Raw genomic sequence first — 23,113 nt, 5'->3', positions numbered from 1 at the left:
TAAGAGCTAAAGGCTCATTTCATGGTTGCAGTATAACAGATGGAGTGAGTAAAAGAAAAGACAACACTTAAGCTTCTACTGTCTTTAAAATGGAGGAAGCTGATCCACTACATCTCACAAGGTTATCTTTATTGTTTTAATGCATTTATGATGGAAAGGAATCTGCAATGTGCCAATAAAGAGCAACAGGCAGAGATATCAGTGCCTTCTCACTAGGGCACATTGTGATTTATGGAATGCAGCTGTCAATATAACTAACATTCATTGGCTTCTGAATAATTCAGGCTACAATGAACATGGTTGCTGTTCTTTTAACTGTTTACTAATCTATGTGATTCTTAGAAAATAAAATCCCTGAAATATATACTTTTTCTTTCTAATATTTTGCCACCTTTCCTGCAAGGAATTCATAACTTTAACCCTGTTAAAGCCCCAAACATTTCTACTAATTTGTTGGTAATGATCTGATTTGTGTATTGTGGAACAGTCTTGTCTAGGAAGATCAATCTTACTCCCTTTTTCATATAATTTTGTTGGCTATTAAAGATCAATCTGTTTCGGAGAACCTTGCCCTGATTTTATTTTAAATTGTCATCTTTTTATTTTCTTTCTATTCTTTCAATGGAGTTATGCTTTTATTCCTGTATAGGGCTTGTTTTATATTGTGGTTTTTTTTCTATGTGAGCCACAAAGTTTTGCTCATTTTTGTGGTAGCAGAGAAAATATGTTTAATAAGTTTAATAATAAGTGATTTGGTGATAATTTCGGAAAAGCCTTGATATATGCCCAAACCTGACTGTACATCACCTACCAACCTACAAATCACAAGTTACCTATCAGTGGACTTCAGTGAAAGTATTTATTATTTTTATTTATTTTATTTATTTTATTTTATTTATTTTATTTATTTTATTTATTTTATTTATTTTATTTATTTTATTTATTTTATTTATTTTATTTATTTTATTTATTTTATTTATTTTATTTATTTTATTTATTTTATTTATTTTATTTATTTTATTTATTTTATTTATTTTATTTATTTATTTTATTTTATTTTTATTTATTTTTATTTTATTTATTTTATTTATTTTATTTATTTTATTTATTTTATTTATTTTATTTATTTTATTTATTTTATTTATTTTATTTATTTTATTTATTTTATTTATTTTATTTATTTTATTTATTTTATTTTATTAAATTTATAAATACACACCTAAACAAGATTGACCATTACTACGCTTATTGTTTGTACGAATATGCAATAAAATTGTCATTAAGAATCTTTTGGTCAAATGATAAGATAACATCAGGACATCATACCGGTAATTAAAAATATAAAGTATCACATCTCACTAGTCCACATATTCTATAACTAGCAAACTTGAACAACATAGGATTTTTTTGTTAGTTCATTTGCTTATTTTTACTTAAATCCACATGACAAATGGTCCTATTTTCACTGTGCTTTCTAGTATGTAAGGGTAAATTTTAGGGACAATTTATTATTTGTTACGTTGTCACGCATTCCATTAAATATATTTGACAGATTAATTGTGCTAATACTACTAGAGTGTTAGCACAATAAATACAATAAATGACTCATCACTAAAATTTCGTGATATGAAATATATAATTTATTATTATTACTGAGTAAAACCAGATTTGTCTCAGCAGAGACTAATTTCCTTTAAGTGACAAATGCAGTTTTTACTTAATATAAAAATACTGTATTTAGAAAAGAACATAAAATGAGTGTTTTATTGAAAATCTAATAGAGACTGTCTGTATTAACATCAATTAGAGAATTCTCAATTATTCTTAATCGTAAACAACACAAATTAAACTGTGTTTGGCCTCAAATTTTGAGTTTGATAAACTTGGATACACAGCCTACATTTTAGCTAATGACTTTCCAATTAGGCTACAATAAATGGCTCTTCTGCCTTTAAAAATATATAAGAAAAAATATGTATGACCACCTGGCTGCACAGGATCTCTCATGTTTCACCTATTTTGAGACAGCTGCAGTGCTGCCAATCCATTTCCAAGGCCAATGCAATGTGCTGTTCTTAGCCTTTAAGCAGCATAGTGTGGTTATCTCAGGCAACAATCTTCCTGTCCTAATTGTGTGAATTTATGTGACCTACCCAGGATTGATTTAGAAGAGTATTAATCATTTTTTTAATTAAATAGTAACCTTTACCAAACTCAAGTGATACTATTAGGTAAGTCAAGTGTATTCATATATCTCATGACATTTTAGTAATCCTACCTCCTAAACTTGAGATTTCATATAAGAATTTTGAAACTGGGCTTGGTTTTAAGAGATTTTGAAATTATTTTAAGAAAGAGCCCTCAAAGGTTTTAAACAGAGGCCAATTTATGGTCCTTCAGAGTGTTGGGGACCAGACCGCCTGGGTGAGTGTGAGTAGGTGGTCATGTGACTGGGTGGGTGTGGCTAGGTCATGTGACTAGTAACAGTCCATTAAAGAATGCACACAAATTAAACTTTAATTTGTTTTGTTCCTGGGGTTGTTTTATTTGTGGTTGTTTATATGTCGCTCTGACTTTTATTTTTACTAGATCATTTTTCAGATGTTTAGGAATTTAGTGGCTTGAGATACTGTTCATAGCCAAAAATAGTGTATTTTACTTCCGCATCTCTACTTCGCGGAAATTCAACAGTGATATCTTTTTACAGGCCTGAGTGGAACCGGAAAACAGCAGACTTGATAAATAATAGAAGTATGTCAGATTTGTGCAAGAACTCAAATACTTATTTACATTATTTTTGAAACAGGCACAGTTCTAGTACTTGTTGTATATTATGGGGAGGGAACAGAGTAATAATCTATATCTAACGTGGTGATTAAACAAGAAAGTAAAAGTTACTAAATAAAAAAATTTAAGGATTAACTGAAAATATTTAAGGATTATATCTATGTTCTGTCTGTCTGTCTGCCTCTCTTCTCTCTCTCTCTCTCTCTCTCTCTCTCTCTCTCTCTATCTATCTATCTATCTATCTATCTGCATTGTAATTAGCAATGATGAGCCTTGCAATCAAGACAAGGGATGAATATATATGCTTCTTGAGGACAATAATAATCTTTACATACACGTTTCCTCACGTTTGTAAAACACAGTAGCTAATATTTGGACTTCATTTTCTGGATTATAATTCTGCATTTATTTATTTTTTTAAATATATACCTAATATTATAGAAAAAATGTTGACAAAATTATTTAGGGAAACTGGACATGATAAAACTCTATCAAATCAATAAAAAGAATAAAAGCTCTACATTATTATATGCTTTTCATCAATTTTTAATTTTACCAACCTCTGCATCCTGGAATTATGTCTTTAGCATTGATTACTAGGGATCACTTTTCTTATATATCTAAATCTAAATGTAGGAATGGTACACTAATATGAACAAAAACTGAAGTTCTTTCAATAAGAATTTTCCATATGTAAATTCATTGCTTATGCAAACACATTAAAACAGCCGAGTCTTACAAAAATTAAAAAAGACAAAGATCTATTAAAAAATCTCAATTATTTGACTACAACTGCATCATCTCTGATAATTTGGGGGGGAGGCTATAGTAGGAAAAGTGACATCTTAATGCATAAGTATCCAGACATAATAATGATAATTGAAAAAAGAAGACAAAACATGCCTCATGACATCATGTCAGATGCAAGTACATAAGTGGTAAGGTTGGCATAAGGGCATAACACAGATAATTTCAGTTGTCCCACAATCCCCACAGATGCCTATCTTTTAAAGCCTGCTTGCAACGGAAGACTTAACAAAGCAAATCTGCAGCGTCATATAACATGTTCTGCTCAAACATAGTTATGCTTAATGTTATAGTCTGGATTACAGAACCTAAAGAACCCAAACCTCATTTTAACTGATCTGGCATGTTGTGTGCAACGTGCCATTAGATAGTAGATATTACTGCCATTAGACAGTAGATATTACTGTGAGTAAAATGCATGAGAGCCAAGTGGTATACCAATTTGAAATTAGTTATTACATAAATTGAGTTTATAAAGATCCAGAAAATATATGCTTTATAAATGGGTTCCACCAAGTATAGAAAACTAAAATAAAGCAAACTCTGAAAGATTGTCGGCAACCTTTCAGGGTGAGGGATTATTTGAGCTATTTAAAATAATAGCCAAAAGGATTCACTCAGCCTACCATATTTGTTTGGAATAAAAGACACACCTTTTTACCCCCCAAAAGAGAGTGAAAATGTTGGTGTGTCCTATACATAGAAAAAAGCCATTTTTGGCCTCCCGAAGCACTGCTCCTGTGTCCCAATTTTGTGAAGTTTAAAATTGGTAAAAAGTATACATGGTTGTAAAAAGTATTTTGCTACACTGGTACTGTATTTATATTACAGTAAATATATTACTGCACCATTTGGTTCAGAATACTTTTTCTTTGTTTCCCTCCTCTAAAATCCAGATGTGTCTTATACGCTGGTGCAGTTATACAGTTATATAAATTATATAGCAGTACCTGTACTAACTGTACTACTTAATTTGTTCCGTGACCAGGTTCAAGTAGAAACGTTTGTAAGTAGAAGCAATTTTTGGGTTTCGGAGAGGGGCAGCATACAAATCTAATAAATAAATAAAATAAATAAATACTTTTTTCCCATAGAAATCAATGTAAAAGCAAATAATCCATGCAAACCCATTAGGAAAGAAATAAAAGCTCGGAATTTGGGTGGGAGGAGGAGGAAGAAGAGGAGGAGGATAGTCGCTGCCGAAGGAAGAAGGTGAGGTGAAGGGAATAAAAACAAAACAAAACTTTAAGTCATTAAAAAAAAGAGGGACTCTGAGGCGGCGAGGAGGAGCATGCACTTCTCATACACCTGGCACGAGGCTGCCTCCCATACACTGCGCCAGAGAGAGAAACCCAGGCGGGCGAGAGAGGGGAACTTCCCACTCCTTTGACCAAAAGGCAGCCGCTACTGCTGCTGTTTCCTCTTCCTTCCCATGCTGAAGGGCTCCCCTCTCCTCTCCTCTAGCTTGCTTGCTTTGTAGCTGGCACCTTTCCTTCACTATGGTTACTCCTTGGTTTGGCTGAAGCCGAGTTGATCTGGCCGAGGCGAAGCACCCCCTTTTGCCTTTTCATACCCAGACGCTCTAGGAGACAACCTGGGGCTGGGTGTTGGGAAGAAGCGCAAGGGAATCACTATAGCAAAGTGGTTTATTCTCTCTCCAAGCATCCAGGGAAAGGAAAATGCTTTGTTCGCTCTGGACTTCCAAAGCCTCCTTAAGCGACACCGAAAGGCTCATGTGGTAGCCCAGAAAAGCCCGAGATGGCCGGGATTAAAGGGGGAATGGCAGGAAACTGGTCAGGTCTTCATGGCACTCTCAAATTTCCTGGGAAATTTTTCCGGGCTTGGGTTCTTAAGTAGAAAATGGTTCTTAAGAAGAGGCAAACAAATCTTGAACACCTGGTTCTTATCTAGAAAAGTTCTTAAGTAGAGGCGTTCCTAGGTAGAGGTACCACTGTAATTATAAAAATATGGTAACTAAATTATTTATATTTATTTATTTTATTTATTACTTTATATATTCCTATCCATATACAAATGAATGATTTCTGAAAGATTTGTTTTGGAAGTCTGAGAGTACTGTTAAATTGGGTCTTAACTAGAGAATGAAATTTAAAAAGATAACATCATTAGACTATTGAGCAGTCAGACAGGTAATAAAGCCTCATTAATAACCAATTTATTTCCAAGTTATTGTTGATTTTGATTATTCTATGTTGGCCTTCCGATAAGATAGAACTGAGCATCATTTTGAGATGCAGCACATATTCAGCTCTTAAATGCTCTTTCCACTTGTAGCACCCCATTTTCTGATAGACCAGGTACCAAGCAGGGTTTTTTTTTAATATGACCACATTACAATTTTATATTTATATTATTTTTAAAACATTTTACAGCTTTTATTGATATAGGGGATCTTTCTCTCTTCTCCTATATACATACATACATGTTTATGTATATATACACATGCATATACCTATATATGATTCTGAATTACTATTACTTCTGAAATGCTATTATAAGTTATTGAAAAATCTCAGCTGAACTGGAAAGATCATGGAAAAATTATATTTACAAATGTATTATATTATATTTACAAATGTTTTTCAATTGGTACAAAATAGCAGGTTTTTACATTACTGAGTGGCTGGCAATAAACAAATTACATTTCCATTTTTGGAAGGGCAGGTCCAATCCTAATAAGACATTTAGTTCTACTGTAGAATTTGACTTAAGAAGAAACTGTGGCAATTAATCCGCTGTTTAAAAATTATAGCAAAAACACTTAGACTTATATACTGCTTCGTAGTGCTTTTACAGTCCTCTATAAGTGGTTTACAGTCAGCATATTGCCCCCAACAGTCTGGGTCCTCATTTTACCCACCTGTGAAGGATGGAAGGCTGAGTCAATCTTGAGCCAGTGACATTGCACTGCTGAACTGCAGCTAGCGGTTAGCTAAAGTAGCCTGCAGTACTGTACTCTAACCACTGCACCACCTCAGCTCATTATAATAATGATAATGATAATAATAATTTATTAGATTTGTATGCTGCCCCTTTTCAAGAACTCCGAGAATTATAATATGCTTCAACAATGTATGGACTATAAAATAATCTGTTATGTATGAGTAATTACAAAATGGCAATGTATATAAAATAGAGATGTGTATATCTCACTTAGCAGTGTCCTGTAGTATAGCACACCCAACTATAGATCCTAGCTAAAGCAAACAGATGACAGAATTTGCTTTTCCCAGTGTAACTGGGGATGTCTACTGTCCAGTCCATCAATATAAATGAATCCAGTCATACATGAGGCAGTCTAAAATCCGCCCCATTGCAGTAAAATTCCAAGTCCAAACATGTGGTTGTAATAGTAGTACTATTTCACTTTAATAAAAACAAGCAAAAGCACATATTTCTCTTCCAGTCTATCTAAGTGCATGTTCACATATTACAAGAATCAGTTCTTTGCAAATTATTCAAAGAGTGGCTACATGAATCATTCATTTATTATTAACCACATCATTTTAGGTTACACACAGGGCTGTTCTGTCTCTCAACCAAATCCAGTTAGCCAATGTAGTTTATGCTTTCATAAACGAACAGTGTCTGCAAGAGCAGAATGAAACAATTCTAGAATACCAGGATCAAAAAACAAGGATGGAAAATACCATCATCTAACAAATAAAGATGGAAACGTATTTGTAAACAGCAGCTTTAGAAATGTTAATCATTATATTTCCATTGAAAAAGCAAGGCATAGTGAATAGTGCCTTAACTGTATATAATACAAAGTATATGATCTTCTCAGCTAATTTTTATACAAGTAATCCTTGCATTGACAATATCACTAACATATTCAAATCCTACACAATTTCAGGATAGGAAGTCTTCGCAAATCTTAAACTTCAACCCTATGTTTCTCTTACATAGCAGAAATCCAAATATAATAACACTTGTGAGCAATTAATTATCATAAGACATTACTTTCACTTTTCATTTTTATCCAGCATACACAAAATATTGTATGAGCCCAATTTTCCATTTTTCTTACTGAAGGAAACCGTGCTGCCTTTAAGATTAATAAATTTATTGCAGCATGAGATTTCAAAATAGTACTAACTTTAACCTGACTCTTTGAGAAGGCAGAGTGCAGCCTGTAACAGCACATACCTTTGTCAGTTCATTAGTATTTAAGATGCAACCTAACTCTTTGTTTACTTGTTTTTCTTTTGCACTATCACAGATTAAACTCAATTCCTTCCAGATTAGCAATAAACAACTTTTATAATTCCAACAAAAATACAACATAATTTTACAATAAGGGCATTTTCAATAAGACATAAATTGATCTTTATGCAAATTTCCTATAGCTTTAAAACAAAATTGCTACATCATATACCCACTCATATAAGCAAATAGCTGGATGATTTTATGATCTGAGAGTATTACATGGAATTTAATAATTTAGCTACTATCAATGTTCCAGTTATTGCTTTTGCCTTATGTCTTAAATAGAATAATAATAATTACTCACTTTCAATGAATCAAAGCAGGCAATTACGCGTCCATTTTCAACTTGGCAGCTTTTCGATGGATGTGCAAATTTACATTCCGTATCTGGTCGTGAGCAAGTCCCTCTTTGGAACTCTCGACATACTTCCAGTGTTAGCCATTTTGTGTCCCGGATTGGTGTGACACTTACAGCCATGTTTAGATTTTACAGGTAGTTAAAATTGTCAATTAAAATGAACAAATTAAAAAAGGCCAAACTGATAAGACTGGAAATGATGAAAAATGTCACCTCCAAAATATTTCCCCAGTTCCCGAGCCCAATGGTAAAAGATGTAAAATTGTGTTGTTGCGACAGCAAGGAAGAGATATTCCCTCTAGAAAGTCACAGCATGAAACTGTCAATCAAAAGGGGGAGGGGGAGGTTAAACTTTGAGAAATGCTAGGATCAAAAGTAAGAGGAGCATTTAAAAGTGTGCCTTCGAACTAGCCTTGTGCTCTCAGTAACCCATTCTGAATGCCGATTTGGAGCCCCAAACGCAAGCAGCAAAAAAAAACGTGGCAGACCCTCGGAGACAGAATTTTTCAAGCTGCTCTCAGAATAAGTTTGTCTCCACACACAGCTGAATCTGCAATAATTATTCGTTCTTAATTTTTGGTGTGGTGCAATTGGTAATGATTAGTTTGGCACAGACAGATGCAGCAGTTTAGAGCAACAAATCAAGAAACTGGTTTGGATCTTTCTTTCTTTTTTTTCCTCTCCTCTCAGATTTTTCCCCCCTTTCTTTTCCTGGCAGAAGACTGCTCACTTTTCCAGCAAACTTTTTATTTCTGTAAGATTAACTAAAGCAGCCTAGGGCAATGCCTGACGCTTAGAGGGGAGGGGTGGCTGGGCGAGAGGTGAGGGTGGATGTGGTGTCCTCGCAGTCTAGCTGGCAGCAAGCAAGGCAAAAGCAGAGACTGCTCTAGAAGCGATTCCAAGCAGCAGAGACGTCAGGAAAGGCACTTCTTAGTACCAACCTGTAGAAAAAACAGATAGGTTAAAATTTACCAAGCAGCATTTCACTGATGTCTCACAGCATAATCATGTTGCCATGTGCTCCTTCAATCTACTACTTTACAGCACAATACTCTTTTTCCATTTCCAATAAAATACTTACAGTATAGCATATTGCAGCCAGCCATCACAGATTTATTAAAAAGGGGCTGTTTTCCCCTTCTGAAGCAAGGCATGATAGAGAAATAACCAATCACAAATAGGATTGCAGCAATAATCTGGGCAGGAAGCCAATAATGTAGGCTCTCTTATGAAAGGTCGCGCCTGTCAGAATTCATTACTATGCTGTAAGCAAAGAAAATGTCCATCGGATGCTACTTATTCACTTGCAAAAGGATGACCATGTGCGGGCTTTCAATTTACCCAACATGCAGTTAGAGGATTAAACCATGTTAGTTTTTAAATAGCTTCCAACAAGAGCCCAAGTTCTTGTAGCATCCAGATAGAGAGCGCGAGGGGAATAGGAAAAAAGATCGGGGTGAGGGACGAGCAAGCTTCCTCCTAGCAGCTCCGTTTTAGATTGCTTTTCCCCTGTTTTGCATCGAGCGAGCTCGGCAGGCACAGAGCACGCCTACTGTATCTGACAGATGCATATAAAAGGAAGAGGGGAGTTCAGAAATGGTACAGTCTCCTGACCTATCCCATTCACTTCCTTTGAAAGCTGAAGTCCTGCCTCTTTCTTGCAAAGAAGGCAATACTTTTTTTCAAGTGCAAGAGAACTATTCTCTTCAGTAAGCAGAGGCGCTGACAGCAGCGCCAAGGCAGGTTAGCTGGGAACAAATAAAAAACACCTTCCCCACCACCCTAGGCAAAAAGCCTGGCTTTAGCAAGAGGAGGTGGCCACAGGAAACCTGGCAACGCAGCGACAAGCCTGTATCTGGGACTAAAATAGCCTCATACACAAAGCTGGCAATCTACTTTCAACCACAGGAGAGGATTTCAGATCAACATTTTCAGCAACGGCAGCAGCAGCAAATGCCAGCAAAGCTAGCTAATTCGCAGCAGAACCCATAGCTTTACTCTTGTTGGCTTAAAATGGCTTCTATTTAGGGAGTAGTTCTTCCAAGAGGGCACCGTTTGCCCAGCAGGTTGGAGAGAAATGAAGAAAGAGTTGATGAACATTATTATTATTCAGGGTGACCAAGAAATGAGATATTTCTTGATCCTTGGGGAAAAACAACCCTTGTAAATTTATTTTATTTAGTTATTTATTTATTTTGTCAAACAATTATAGGGTGATAATTTGTACAAATTAAACATTAGATAAGTAATGATAAAAAGTAACAAAAGAAGACAATAGGACAGGGACGGTAGGCACAGTGGTGCGCTTATGCACGCCCTTTAAAATTATATAAATCCAATTAATTTGAATGGCATCCAGAACATTTAGACTGTTTCTTGTGCACTCTCTCAATTACTGACAGCATGCTTACTCTTCAGGATTCATTGTCCATTTCAATAAATTATTTACCCATTCTTTAGGTCAAAACATCTAAAACTTGAGAAAAGAGTGATATAGGGCAGCCCCATGCAGAAAAATACCTTTCTAATTCTCTATCCAAAATTCTAAGTTTCTTTTTGCTGGCCTCCAACATTAAAAAAAAATTAGCAAACACTGAACTGTTTTAAATATTGTCATCTCTCTTTTACAACAATCAATCGAGAACTAACAGTATTGGCCCTGCTCTTTTCCTTCTGCCTCATTGTTAAAGTCACCTTAAATACATTTTAAAGTCACTAAATGAACTGTCGTAAATTGAGGACTACCAGTATTCAAATTATACCTTTTTGAGATAATCGTGTTTATTCCCTGATAAATGAGCATCAGACTGACTCTTCAAAGGAGAAATACAATGCATAAACACATGAGAAGGCTGTTGATTCTAAAACAATCTTCACATTTACCCTTTGTTGTACCAAGAGACATGAAAAGTGTCATTGTATCTTTTTTTAGTAGTATAAATCTAGCCACAAAGTTCAGAGAAATTCAATGAACCTGTCTTGTTATATCAGTTGAATTTGTCTACAAAAAATGCAAGCTTTTTCCAAATTATATGAATTCAAAATGTGCTACAATCATTTATTTAGCTTTTTTTGGCAATATTTATTTAGCTTCTTTGGGGTGAGGGGGAAATCTTGTATTATTTTTATAAATAACTCAAAATGGCAAACGTGCCTAATACTCATTCCTCCTCCTATTTTCCCCCAACAACCTTATGAGTCTTCGGAGAGGGCCGGCATATAAATCTAATAAATAATAATAACAATAATAACGATGATGATGATGATGATGATGATTATTATTATTATTATTATTATTATTATTATTATTATTATTATTATTATTATTATTATTGTTATTATTATTATGTGAGTTTGGCAGAAAGTGAGTGGTCGACCCAATGTCTCCCAGTCAATTTTCATGCCTGAGAACACAATCTCTGGTTTCTTGTCTAACATCTATTCAATTTAAATGTTCTTTAGAAGAGTTAAATTGTCTTCTTTCCGATGAGGACTAGAAGACCTCCAAGGTCCCTCCCAGATCTATTCTGATTCTGAAGTTTCAATATAACTAACTGATGAGATACAAGTTAATAGGCTGACAATTTCTGACTATTCATTAGAAAGTCTGCTGCTGTTAAGATCATTGTGTTTATCCTCCAGATAACTATCTACCGGCTTTTCCAGAAATTAATCTTCCAACTAGAAATTGTTTATGGTTTTTCAGGGGAGGTTTGCCACTAAAAAGCCAATTTAATCTGGAACACGGTGTACAGCAACGATCAGAATTATGTGGTCCAGATGTTCTATTCTGGTGTTTTGGAAAACAACAGATTTTATACATCTTCACCATAAAATGTGTCATATGTTACTTGCAAAGAGAGAGAGAGAGAGAGAACATTTTATTGAAAAAGTACTTACATACAGTGACACCTCTACTTAAGAATGCCTCTACTTAAGAACTTTTCTAGATAAAAACCGGGTGTTCAAGATATTTTTGCCATTTCTTAAGAACCATTTTCTACTTAAGAACCCAAGCCTGGAAAAATTTCCCAGGAAATTTGAGAGTGACATGAAGGCCTGGTCAGTTTCCTGCCATTCCCCCTTTAATCCTGACCATCTTGGGCTTTTCTGGGTTGCCAGAGGAGCCTTTCGGTGGCGATTAAGGAAGCTTTGGCAGTCCAGAGTGAACAAAGCATTTTCCTTTCTCTGGACATTTGGAGAGGGAATAAACCTCTGCTAGCGCCCAAGAAAAGAAATGTTCCCTTCGCTCTGGGCAGCGACTATCCTCGTCCTCTTCTTCCTCCTACTACTCCCACCCAAACTCTGAGCTTTTATTTCTTTCCTAATGGGTTTGCATGCATTATTTGCTTTTACATTGATTCCTATGGGAAAAATTGCTTCTACTTACAAACTTTTCTACTTAATAACCTGGTCATGGAATGAACTAAGTTCTTAAGTAGAGGAACCACTGTATTTTAATACTGCTATAATGCCACTTTATAATATTATCAATTATTGAGCTTTCTCAATGTTAAAAAATCTGTAAATACTAGTTTTGATATGTCATACTGATCTTCTCTTCAACACCAGAGAGAGAGAAAATAGCATACAATTTAAGGACAATTTATTATTTATTTATTCATTTATTTATTTATTGGATTTCTATGCCGCCCCTCTTCGAGGATTATGAGGCAATTACCACTGCCTAAGAACACTAGGATTCTGAATACAATAGAATTTCATTTGCATGCTAAAAAATAAAATGTATTTATATAAATGTCAAATAATAAAAAACCTTTGAACAAAATAATTGAAATTCACTCATGTTAAAACTTAATAAACAAGACTGTGACACAAATAGTCTTAAAATAAGCATCTTATTTACTCCAGCATACAACTTCTAAAACAAAACTTAGCATCCAAATTTATGCACAATACCCACAAACAAAACTATCCTACCTTTCTATTTGTCTCTGACCTGCAATTTTTAAAATTTGCTTGCTTGCCTGCTTGTTTTTATTCTAAGACATTAAATTGCTCAACTGGAATTTCTCCCTTTATGAAATCAAGAAAATATATAGTTTAACTTTGTAATTCTGAACACAACAAGAACCAAAATATCTATGATTTTTATAATCACAATAAAGGACCTGTACAACCCATTCTCCTCTACCAATTTTTGCCTGGCATTTTCAGCTTTCAAATCTAAGATTTATTTATGATCCTAGTAGACAATACTTTCTGAATTCAGTTGAACTTTAGCCATTTGGAAGTTGTTTCATTTGTTTATTTTCATTTGCCAATCTGAATGGAAAAACAGAAATGATCACTAAGCTGCACAACTGTATTTTCATTGTTGCCCTTGTGATTCCCTACCCCCATTCCAAATTTGCCTGGACAAAGTCTGAAAACTCTTGAACTGCAAATATTTAACTGCCATTACTCAGAAATAAGTTCAAGGTTCTATCGTCAGGACGTCTACTCATACTGATGCAACTCTAACTTTAGTGATATACATCATGTTGTATTCTAAGGATACCTAAATTTAAGAAATCTGAGAGGATAACAGCATGCTCATTCCCAATTTTGCCTACATCTGCATAAATCAATTCTCAAGTGCTGCAATGTTTTGATTATGCCCATACTTCCTATTAACAGAATTATGCCTCACAACTACTGTTGTTGCAAGTAATAAGAGATTAATAAAATTAACTTGAAAGAAGGTAAGCAGTACAGGAGATATCAAAGATAATCATTAGATAATCATGCAATTATACTAGAAATATTTCTCAAAGCAAATTTTACAAAGTCATAGTATAAATATTCATTTTATGAATATTCATTACTATTGAATATTAAGATCTGAAAGTATCAAAAATAACACTACATTGTTTTATTAAATATTTGATCCTTTTCAGTGCCCTTCATCACAATATAAGATATAATCAATAATACACAATTATAATTTTCTCCCAGTTTTATCTAACAATGTAATTTAAGATCTTCTTGAATCATAAGGATGATGAGTTAATAAATCTGACTATTAATTTGTACAAACAAATTGCAATGGTCTCTGGTCTACAACTGTTGGTTTGTGCTTAATACAATTCTTTAACTAATTTAACATCTATATAACTCTGCATCAATTAATTTGGAACCAATTTACAATAAAAGCTTGCTTATTTATCCTATTTATCTATAAACAATTATATTTATATTTTTAATACTTTAAGTTTAGCAGGAAATGGCCCACCTGACTTTTCTAAAGGGTTTTTTTAAAGTGTTTTTTTTTAATCAGAAATTACCAAGCAACAGAGCATCCATGCCTACTAATTATTTTATTAGGGGCAATAACTTTAGGTAACACGAAGATTCTACACTAAAACTACAAAGCATTCTGGAGAACTTACACACTTTTATGGGTATTTTATAACTATCCCAGTGAGATATCTATTTACTGTATATTTCACAGTATAAGATGCACCTTTTTGCCCCGCAAAAGAGAGTGGAAATGTTGGTGCGTCTTATGCACAAAATACAGCCAATTCTGAGAGCTGAAGTCTACTGCTATTAAAGCTGTCAAGTTTGAAGACACCTGGGTTAGAGTTAGGGGTGCAAAAGTTTTCAAACATGGCAACTTTAAGACTTGTGAACTTCAGCTCCAATTCCTGAGCTAGCATGATTGGAGGAGGAATTCTGGGAGTTGAAGTCCAAAGTCTTAAAGCTGTCAAGTTTGAAGTTTGTAAAAAGTGTACATGGTTATAAAAAGTATACATGATTGTAACAAGTATTCTGCTACACTGGTATTTTATTAAATAACATATTACTACACCATTTGGTTCAGAATGTGTTTTTCCTTGTTTTCATTCTCTAAAATCTAGGTGCGCCTTATACTCCAGTGTGTTTTATACTCTGAGAAATACAGTAATAAACAGGTCAGTTCTCGCATGCTAAATGCCAAATGAGTTCTAGTTCAAAATTACTACCTACCGTGATTTACATATTATTAAAGATAGGTTAGAAATTAACCCTACTGTTGTGTTCGCATTTACTTTAAGCTTGTACTGTTCTGGATGTAACGAAATGTAACAATCACAATGTAACAAAAAGTAAACAAAATGGGGGGGGGGAAAACCACACTCATAGTAAGAACCCCTCAAATGAGGAAAAGTCAATTTATCACAAGTTTCCGATCCGCATGACAAATAATCTATAGCAGCGTTTCCCAACCGGTGTGCCGCGGCACACTAGTGTGCTGCGAGACACCGTCAGGTGTGCCGCGGCGAGAGGCGGCGGAGGAGAGTGGGCGGATCGGGCGGGCAATGGAGCAGGGCGGAGAAGCCAGGGGCGCGTTTGACCGGAGGCACCTACTGCCGCACCTCCCTGCCCCTGCCTTCCCACGGTGCCTCCGGCCAAACGCGCCCCTGGCTTCTCCGCCCTGCCCCATTGCCCGCCCGATCCGCCCACTCTCCTCCGCCGCCGCCTCCTGCCTTGGGGCGAGCAATCCGGAAGTCCGGGACTGTGTGGCTTTGCGCCATGAAGAGAAAACGGACGACTTTTCCCTGCTGCCGTTTTCTCTTCATGGCGCAAAGCCACACAGTCCCGGACTCCCGGATCGCTCGCTTCTCCGGTCAGCAAAGCCATCTGCCCAGGAAAGCGCCGCGCTGGCCGGAGAAGCGAGCGATCCGGGAGTCCGGGACTGTGTGGCTTTCGGCCGGGCTAACGGGAGGCGGCGCTGGGGACGTCTGGGAGGGCGAGGAGGCTGATGGCTGCTGCGCACTCCACTCTCTCTTTCTTTTTTTCTCTGTTGCTGGCGTGGTGAACGAGAGAGAAAGAGAGAGAGAGAAAAAGAAGGGGAGAGAGAATGAGAGAAAGAAAGCAAGAGAAAGAGAGGGAAAGAAAGCAAGAGAGAGAGAGAAAGAAAGGGGGGAAGGAGGGAGAGGGAAAGACATAGAGGGAGGGAAGGAGGGAGAGAGAAAGAGAGCAAAAAAGAGAGGAAGAAAGAAAGAAAGAGGGATGGAGAGAAAGAAGGGAAGGAAGGAAGAGAGAGAAAGAGGGAGGGAGAAATAGAGTGAAATGGAGGAAGAGATATTTTTTGTCCAAACTTTTCTTTAGCCCCCCCGCCCCCCCCCCCTTCAGTGTTCCCCAGAATTTTGAAAACATGAATAATGTGCCGCGGCTCAAAAAAGGTTGGGAAACACTGATCTATAGGATCTCAAATTTCATTTCGGGTCATATAGACCTGAGCATAGGAGCAGAGTAAAACTCCATTACAGAATATAACAGGTTACAATGTAAATTGGACAGGCTCAGCTGGCAAAAAAATAAATATAAAAGCAATATGTCACAAACCTTTAAGAGCACAAAATGTAAAAGATTGTGGGCTAAATGTCATAACTGAGCTGCAAAGCGTCTGCTGTGGGAATGGCTAAATCCTTTAGATAAAGAACATATTGTATTTTACTGGGCAATCTTGTAAACTCTTCTTGGTTTGTTTACTATCTATGATGAATGGTGTTACATAGTCAACTTGATCTAAAATACCATTCTGCTCATTCTATTATCTCCAAAGAGACACATATCTTATCCCTAAGACAATAGGATTTTAAAGATAACTATCCAGCTTCTGAAATGCACACAGCAAATAAACAAACTAATGCACTTGTGGATAAGTATAGTTTGATTAAATAGTTCACTAACAACTTTGCACCTGCAATCCTAAACAGTTTCAACAGAATTATTAAAGGTAGCGCTATGTAAAACGTACTGCAATAATCTATGTAGGGATAATATATACATAACGTATGTGTTACTATTGCCAGATCTGATATGCTCTTGAAAAAATAACCAATTAGCTTATATAATTTTAAATTGGATAAATGGATTCTGGCTATTTTCATTGCCGTACATTTGAATACCAACATTATATCTCCAAACTTCAAAGCTGATTCTTCAAAATGAAAAATAAAAAGAGCTGTGTTCTTAACCAGGAATATATCTGTCACCTAAATTAATCTTCCACCCATCCACTGCATGATTGCCTTGACATTGATTCAGGACAACTGTTAAATGTCATATGCAATTATCTTCCATTCTGAAATTATTTCTCAATAAAAATTCATGTTGAGATTATTAGAATAAAAAAACAATCATGAGTAATACACTACAACAAGCCGCATTTTAAAGTAACTGACTGAAACTGCAAAGTGGTGGGACATTTTGTAATAAAATTTATTATTTTATTTTACAAGGCATCTATGCTGTTCCAATCCTAAATGATTCTGAATGGCTTGCATATCTAAATACAGTAACAGGATTAAAATATAAGCATCATATACAAGCCAAATTACAAACACTCCACACCCTGCAGGAGACATTAAAAAAGTAAAGTTTTAATTTTCAAATCTCCAAGACAAATTGCGGCTGATTTAATCTTTATTTAAATGCTGATTCAGAAAAGTGGTACATAACTGATAAGGCTGCACCAAGTGATCATTGCAGATGACACACCTTAAAAATTGTAGAGATAGAGAGAATCTCTTTCTTCTTAATGGAACCATGGGATATAGATAGCAGAGCATAGAAAATGCACCGAATGAGATATGGAAGACAATGCCCACAATACTCTGGGAATACAAGTAGTTAAGTAGGAAATATCATGGCAACTGCTGTGGAGAAAGAGAAAAATACTTCAGGGTAAAGCTGTCAGACACAGTGTGATTTACAAGTTCAAATGAAACCTTCCAAATATGCTTGTCAAATGCTTACAACGCCTTTGTTTTGTTTGGGACAGTTTATATATCTGGCTGGACCTAAGGCAAGAAGCCTATTGAACCTTGTAGACATAATTTCTGGATTATATTTTACAGACCACAGTAGGATATTTCAAAATGAATATTCTATATTCTTCCATACAAAAAACCCCACCCTATTGTGTACTTTTTTCTACTCTTGGACTTCAAACAACTAAGAAATTCATTGGAGAATCAATTCCAGATTTTTCTGAACCATCTGGTTAATTGAGACTACTTCCAAAAACCTGAGGTAAGGACAAAATAAAGTATCTACAGTAAAATGTATAAAGATTTCAATGTTTTTATTATTTATTTATTTATTTATTTATATTAACATTGTTTCTGCTATTTTCATGTTTATTATAGAACCTTTATTTTTTTAAAAGAGAACCAGTTCTATGTTTATAGTTAGTTAATCATTTATTATTATTATTATTATTATTATTATTATTATTATTATTTATTAGATTTGTATTTAGACTATTTTCACATTTAAATTAGCAAAATAGCAGTTACTTTGGTCTATATAAAGTCACATTACTCCCTACCCATATAACCAAATAAATGTTTGGACTTCTCTTATTTAACTAAGATGTATTTTTGTATAAAATTAAGGGTTGTTCAAAGCTCTGTAGAGGTACTTTATTTGAAGCAACATCTCTCCCTTCTTGCCACTTTCTAAAACTGAAACACCTCAATTACTCTACAGTACTCCAAGCTCTTTTCCTACTGTTACACTAGCGGGAAGTAGCTTCAGTGCAGATGCTACTATAACTGCCAGTTAGGCCTTAAAGCAACATTAACACCTTCCTCATCCATATCATATTACATCAACCATGCAAATCATATTGTAAAGCATGAATAACTAGCATAACCCTAAATAAACAAACATGCATGCATGCATATCAACATGACAATGAAGTTTCTTACTACTATACAGTAGTGGACAATTACTGTGTTGTATTGTTTGATTTTCCAAAGGAAATACTGAAAATATATAAAACTAACTAGGGTACTGCATGTAGTTCAAGATTTTTTTTTAAGATTCCAAATCAAAAAGTCATTATAATTATAACAATTGAAATACTATTGAAACAGGTTTTAGCTGTCCCTTAGGCTTGGAATGCCATTGAGAATCTAAGAGTCTATTCTTAGCCCCAACACTGAAAATTTGAACAATAACCCAATCCACACTGGGCCAAGATGGTAGATTTTTTTTGTTAATCTTCACAAGAGGCCTTTATATTTTGTATTAAAAACATGATGAATAAATATATACTATGGATGATTCAAGTTGCTGCTGGTAATATATACATAACTATAAAATAACATATAACTAACACTAGCTGTAAATTCTGATTGTCAATACATATCTAATATAAATAGGCAAATATTCAACAATCTGTTTTATTATTTCTTTATTTCAATTTCAATTTCTTCAAATATATGTAAGAGCTAGATAACCTGCCAGTTAGCTATAAAGTCAGGAAATGGAAACCTTAACATGTTTGGCTTTCAGTTTGATATTGTATACTGATGTTTCACATTCAATGGGTCAGACCATAGTTCAGTATTTGGTAATATCAGAAGCAGCTAAAATCTAACCAAATTAAAGGGTAAAGCCTTAGCATCTAATGTGAACTATAGATGAAAATCACAAATTCAGATTTGAATTTTCATTTCATTTTGATATAATATCAATCCAGAGTAATAAAAGTTATATAAAGCCATGAGTCCATAAAATGGGAAGAGTGATGAAAAAAAGTGTAACTACACAGGTCATGGTACTACACTGTCTGAGTCTTGTGAATACACTTTTAATAGCTTTTTAATTGTTAAAGATAGTACAAAAATATGATAAGAATGCTTTGCATGAACTCAAAACTTTCTTAATCTACAGTCCATTGAAATCTAAAGGATTCTGTAATTGAATATTTAAATTATTCCAATATGAACCAAAATTTATGAATTCCAAATTAGACTTTAAGAATTTTTTTACCAATATAAATAATAGAAACAGAAATAACCTGGATAAATATTTTTCGGTACTGATGAAAAGCTTATCTCTAAAATATATAAAGTATTTGTTGCAATATGAAATGTTAGAAGATGAGGTTAAAGGCACTACAATCACATGGGCCCAAAATTTTGGATACAGTATAAATTTAGCTGTAAAACTTGGACCATTAACTATAAATTAACACTGCCTGCAACATACAAAGAAAACATCTATAAAAGGATTTATCGGTGGCACTTTCCACCTGCCCATCTTGCTAAAATGTACCCGAATACCTCGTCCAAATGTTGGAAGTGTAAAGAGAGCACAGGAACGTAGTTACCATTTATGTTGGACGTGCCTATGTGCAAAAAGCTTCTGAATTAAAAAAAGAAATGGCTTGTTATGTTTTGGTTTGGTTTGTGCCTTTTTTATTTAATGCAGATATTTTTTTTAAAAGGAAACAGAAAGTTGACTTAGTATTAAGATTAAAAAACATTGAAAAAAAATCAACTTTCTGGAGAAGTGAAAGCCCTTTGTTACTCATATTCATGACTCATTTTCATGGGAGAAGCACTTTTTAAGTAATCTAGAAAGTACTGTTTCTGGTAAAGACTTTCAACTGCATCTTAAATTTTTATTATTTATTTATTTATTTATACTAAAAGGGTCATTAGAAAAGTTGTTCTACTTGATTCTTAAATATAATGGCAGCACAAAACTGCAGAGACTTGTTACAATAGTCCCCAGGAGTGACTGGTGGCAGCACAAAAAGGGAATAAGAAAGATCACTGCTGTCAAACATTAAGACAGGCAGAAAGATAGATAGACAGATTTCCATAGCAGCCATGGCAGCTAATGAATTCTGGGAGCTGAAGTGAATAATGGAAATAGACAAAATTGGGAAATCTTGCATTAAGCCATAGTGTGACATAAAAGAACCTAAGTAATTACTCACATCACAGTGTTCTACTCCCAAACATCTAATCTGACTCTTTTCATTGATAAGCCATAAATGAAGAGGTTAATTAGGTCAGGGATTTATATGTATACGTACTTGGCATACAAAGAAGGAAAGAAAGAAATAACAAAAAGGATAGCAACATGTCTTGGACATGTATCGTTTAAATAAAAAGTGAATATACAAACTGAGACTTTAAATTAATGCAACATGCATAGAATGTATATTTATTTATTTTAATGAAGGTGTGGGTTTATTTTTATTTCTAATGTGTGCATATTCTCTGAATGTACTGAGCACACAAATATAATATACTGGCATTTTACTATATAAAACCCACCTTAAAAGTCTGTTAACCAGTTGAGATGAAGCCGATAAGAAAGAGGAGGAAGAAATAGAGGATAAACCCAACACCATGAAATCAGATTCCAACCCTGAGGTCTTGACAGAATCTTATTTTGCTGATATGACATTGCAGCTATAAACACACATACTGAAACAGGATATACAGCAATCAAATCCTTGAGGACGATACCACTCTAAGTTGAGTACAAGAGAGTAGACAGATTCTCTCTCTGCCATATCCCTCTCTTCCCCCTCTCTTACTCTGACCCCCCCACACACATTTTATTTTATTTATTATTTTATTTACTTATTTATTTGTCAAACAAGTATAGTATTACAGTATTACAGCATGTATTAACATAAGTAGAAAGTAGTAATAGAAAGGATAAAAAGACAGTAGGACAGGGACGGTAGGCACAAAACTGCACTTTTGCACATCCCTTACAGACGTCTTAGAAAAGGGGAGAGGTCATTGTAGATAATGTATGGTTGAAGATTTTGGGGTTGTGAGAAGCAACAGTCAGGTAATGAATTCCAGGCATTGACCACTCTTTTGCTAAAATCGTATTTTCTGCAGTCTACTTTGGAGAGATTTACATTTAGTTTGTATCTATTACGTGCTCTTGTGTTGTTGTTGTTAAAGGTGAAGTTGTCAGTAACAGGGAGTACATTATGATGTATGATTTTATGAACAACAGTTAGGAGGTGACGTAGTTATTATTATTATTATTATTTATTAGATTTGTATGCTGCCCCTCTCCTCAGACTCGTAAATTTTCTAAACGTGGTATTTGAAGTCTGGAGGAGTAATGTAATTTGTTATGTGAGGAGTGAAGGACTCTTCTTGCGAAGTATTTCTGGATTCCTTCAATTGTATTAATGTCTGAGCTGTATTCAAGAATTGGTCTGATGAATGTTTTGTATCCTCTGGTTAGTAAATCAGTGTTTCTTGAGAAGAAGCTATGTAAGAATTTTACCCTTGGACTATCCATGGTTGACCTCTCCAGAGTCCTAAGAGGTCAGTAAGGGGCATACATAAGCGCACTAGAGTGCCTTCCATCCCCTGTCCTATAGTCTCTCCTATATCTCGTATTTCTTCTCTACTATATCCTCTATAACCTTCATTGTGTATTATTGTGTATTGGACAAAATAAATAAAAAGAAAGAGAGAGAGAGAGAAAGAGAGAAAGAGAGAAAGAGAGAAAGAGAGAGAGAGAGAGAGAGAGAGAGAAAGAAAGAAAGAAAGAAAGAAAGAAAGAAAGAAAGAAAGAAAGAAAGAAAGAAAGAAAGAAAAAGTTTACAATTCTTAATGCTTTTTGGCAATGCTGTGTGTCTCTCTCTCTTCCTTGGAAGAGCAGAGAACAGTTGTTTATTCAAGAGTAGGACAGCAGCCACAATTCCAAGAATCCAGACCATAAGAATCTAAAGCAGGATTGCAAGAAAGAGTGAAAAAGTGAAAGGGAGGGAGAGAGAGCGAAAAATCTTGTCTATGACAGCTTTCTTATGAATATTCTGACAACCCATGTCAATTGGAATTTTTTAGCTTTTACCACACTGGTGGTAATAGTACTATACCCTTTACATGTTCCTAACATGTTTATAACAATCCCTAAATAATTCCTGATCATGCCTAAGTCTGCTGACTGTAGCAGTAAATGTTCTAAGATAATTTTTCAACATCAGACTTTATTAGATTTGGTGTGGTTGCCCACTCCAGAAGATTCTGAATTATTTATAAAATTCAAAAAGAAATCTCACTTTGTTACATAAAATTCTGTATAGGACAGAATTATTCTTTCCAATACTTTTCCACTGGCATTTTAAAAAATATATGTATGGGACAATTCAGA

General features: G+C 34.7%; 1 protein-coding gene across 18 annotated transcripts in view; it reads right to left on the bottom strand.

Annotated features, from left to right (window-relative positions):
• The window catches only part of MBNL1 (muscleblind like splicing regulator 1), a 206,471-nt gene that overhangs the window by 163,548 nt on the left and 19,810 nt on the right, over positions 1–23,113 (bottom strand). For 10 of the 18 annotated variants that reach the window (XM_070753452.1, XM_070753457.1, XM_070753455.1 and 7 more), the window contains one exon: positions 8,132–9,126. The exons of 5 other annotated variants lie outside the window; for them this stretch is intronic. In XM_070753452.1, the coding sequence (XP_070609553.1) occupies positions 8,132–8,305 (174 nt within the window). In that variant the 5' untranslated portion in view covers positions 8,306–9,126. Of the gene's footprint in view, positions 1–8,131; positions 9,127–9,266; positions 9,717–17,677; positions 17,804–23,113 lie in introns of those variants that run through there. 3 more of the 18 variants (XM_070753453.1, XM_070753459.1, XM_070753456.1) reach the window with 2 other exon arrangements.

Source organism: Erythrolamprus reginae, chromosome 5 (genome assembly GCF_031021105.1).
Source record: "Erythrolamprus reginae isolate rEryReg1 chromosome 5, rEryReg1.hap1, whole genome shotgun sequence".
Lineage (NCBI taxonomy): Eukaryota > Metazoa > Chordata > Lepidosauria > Squamata > Dipsadidae > Erythrolamprus > Erythrolamprus reginae.
Note: the sequence above shows the minus strand (reverse complement) of the source record. Positions and strands in the feature narration are given on the sequence as shown.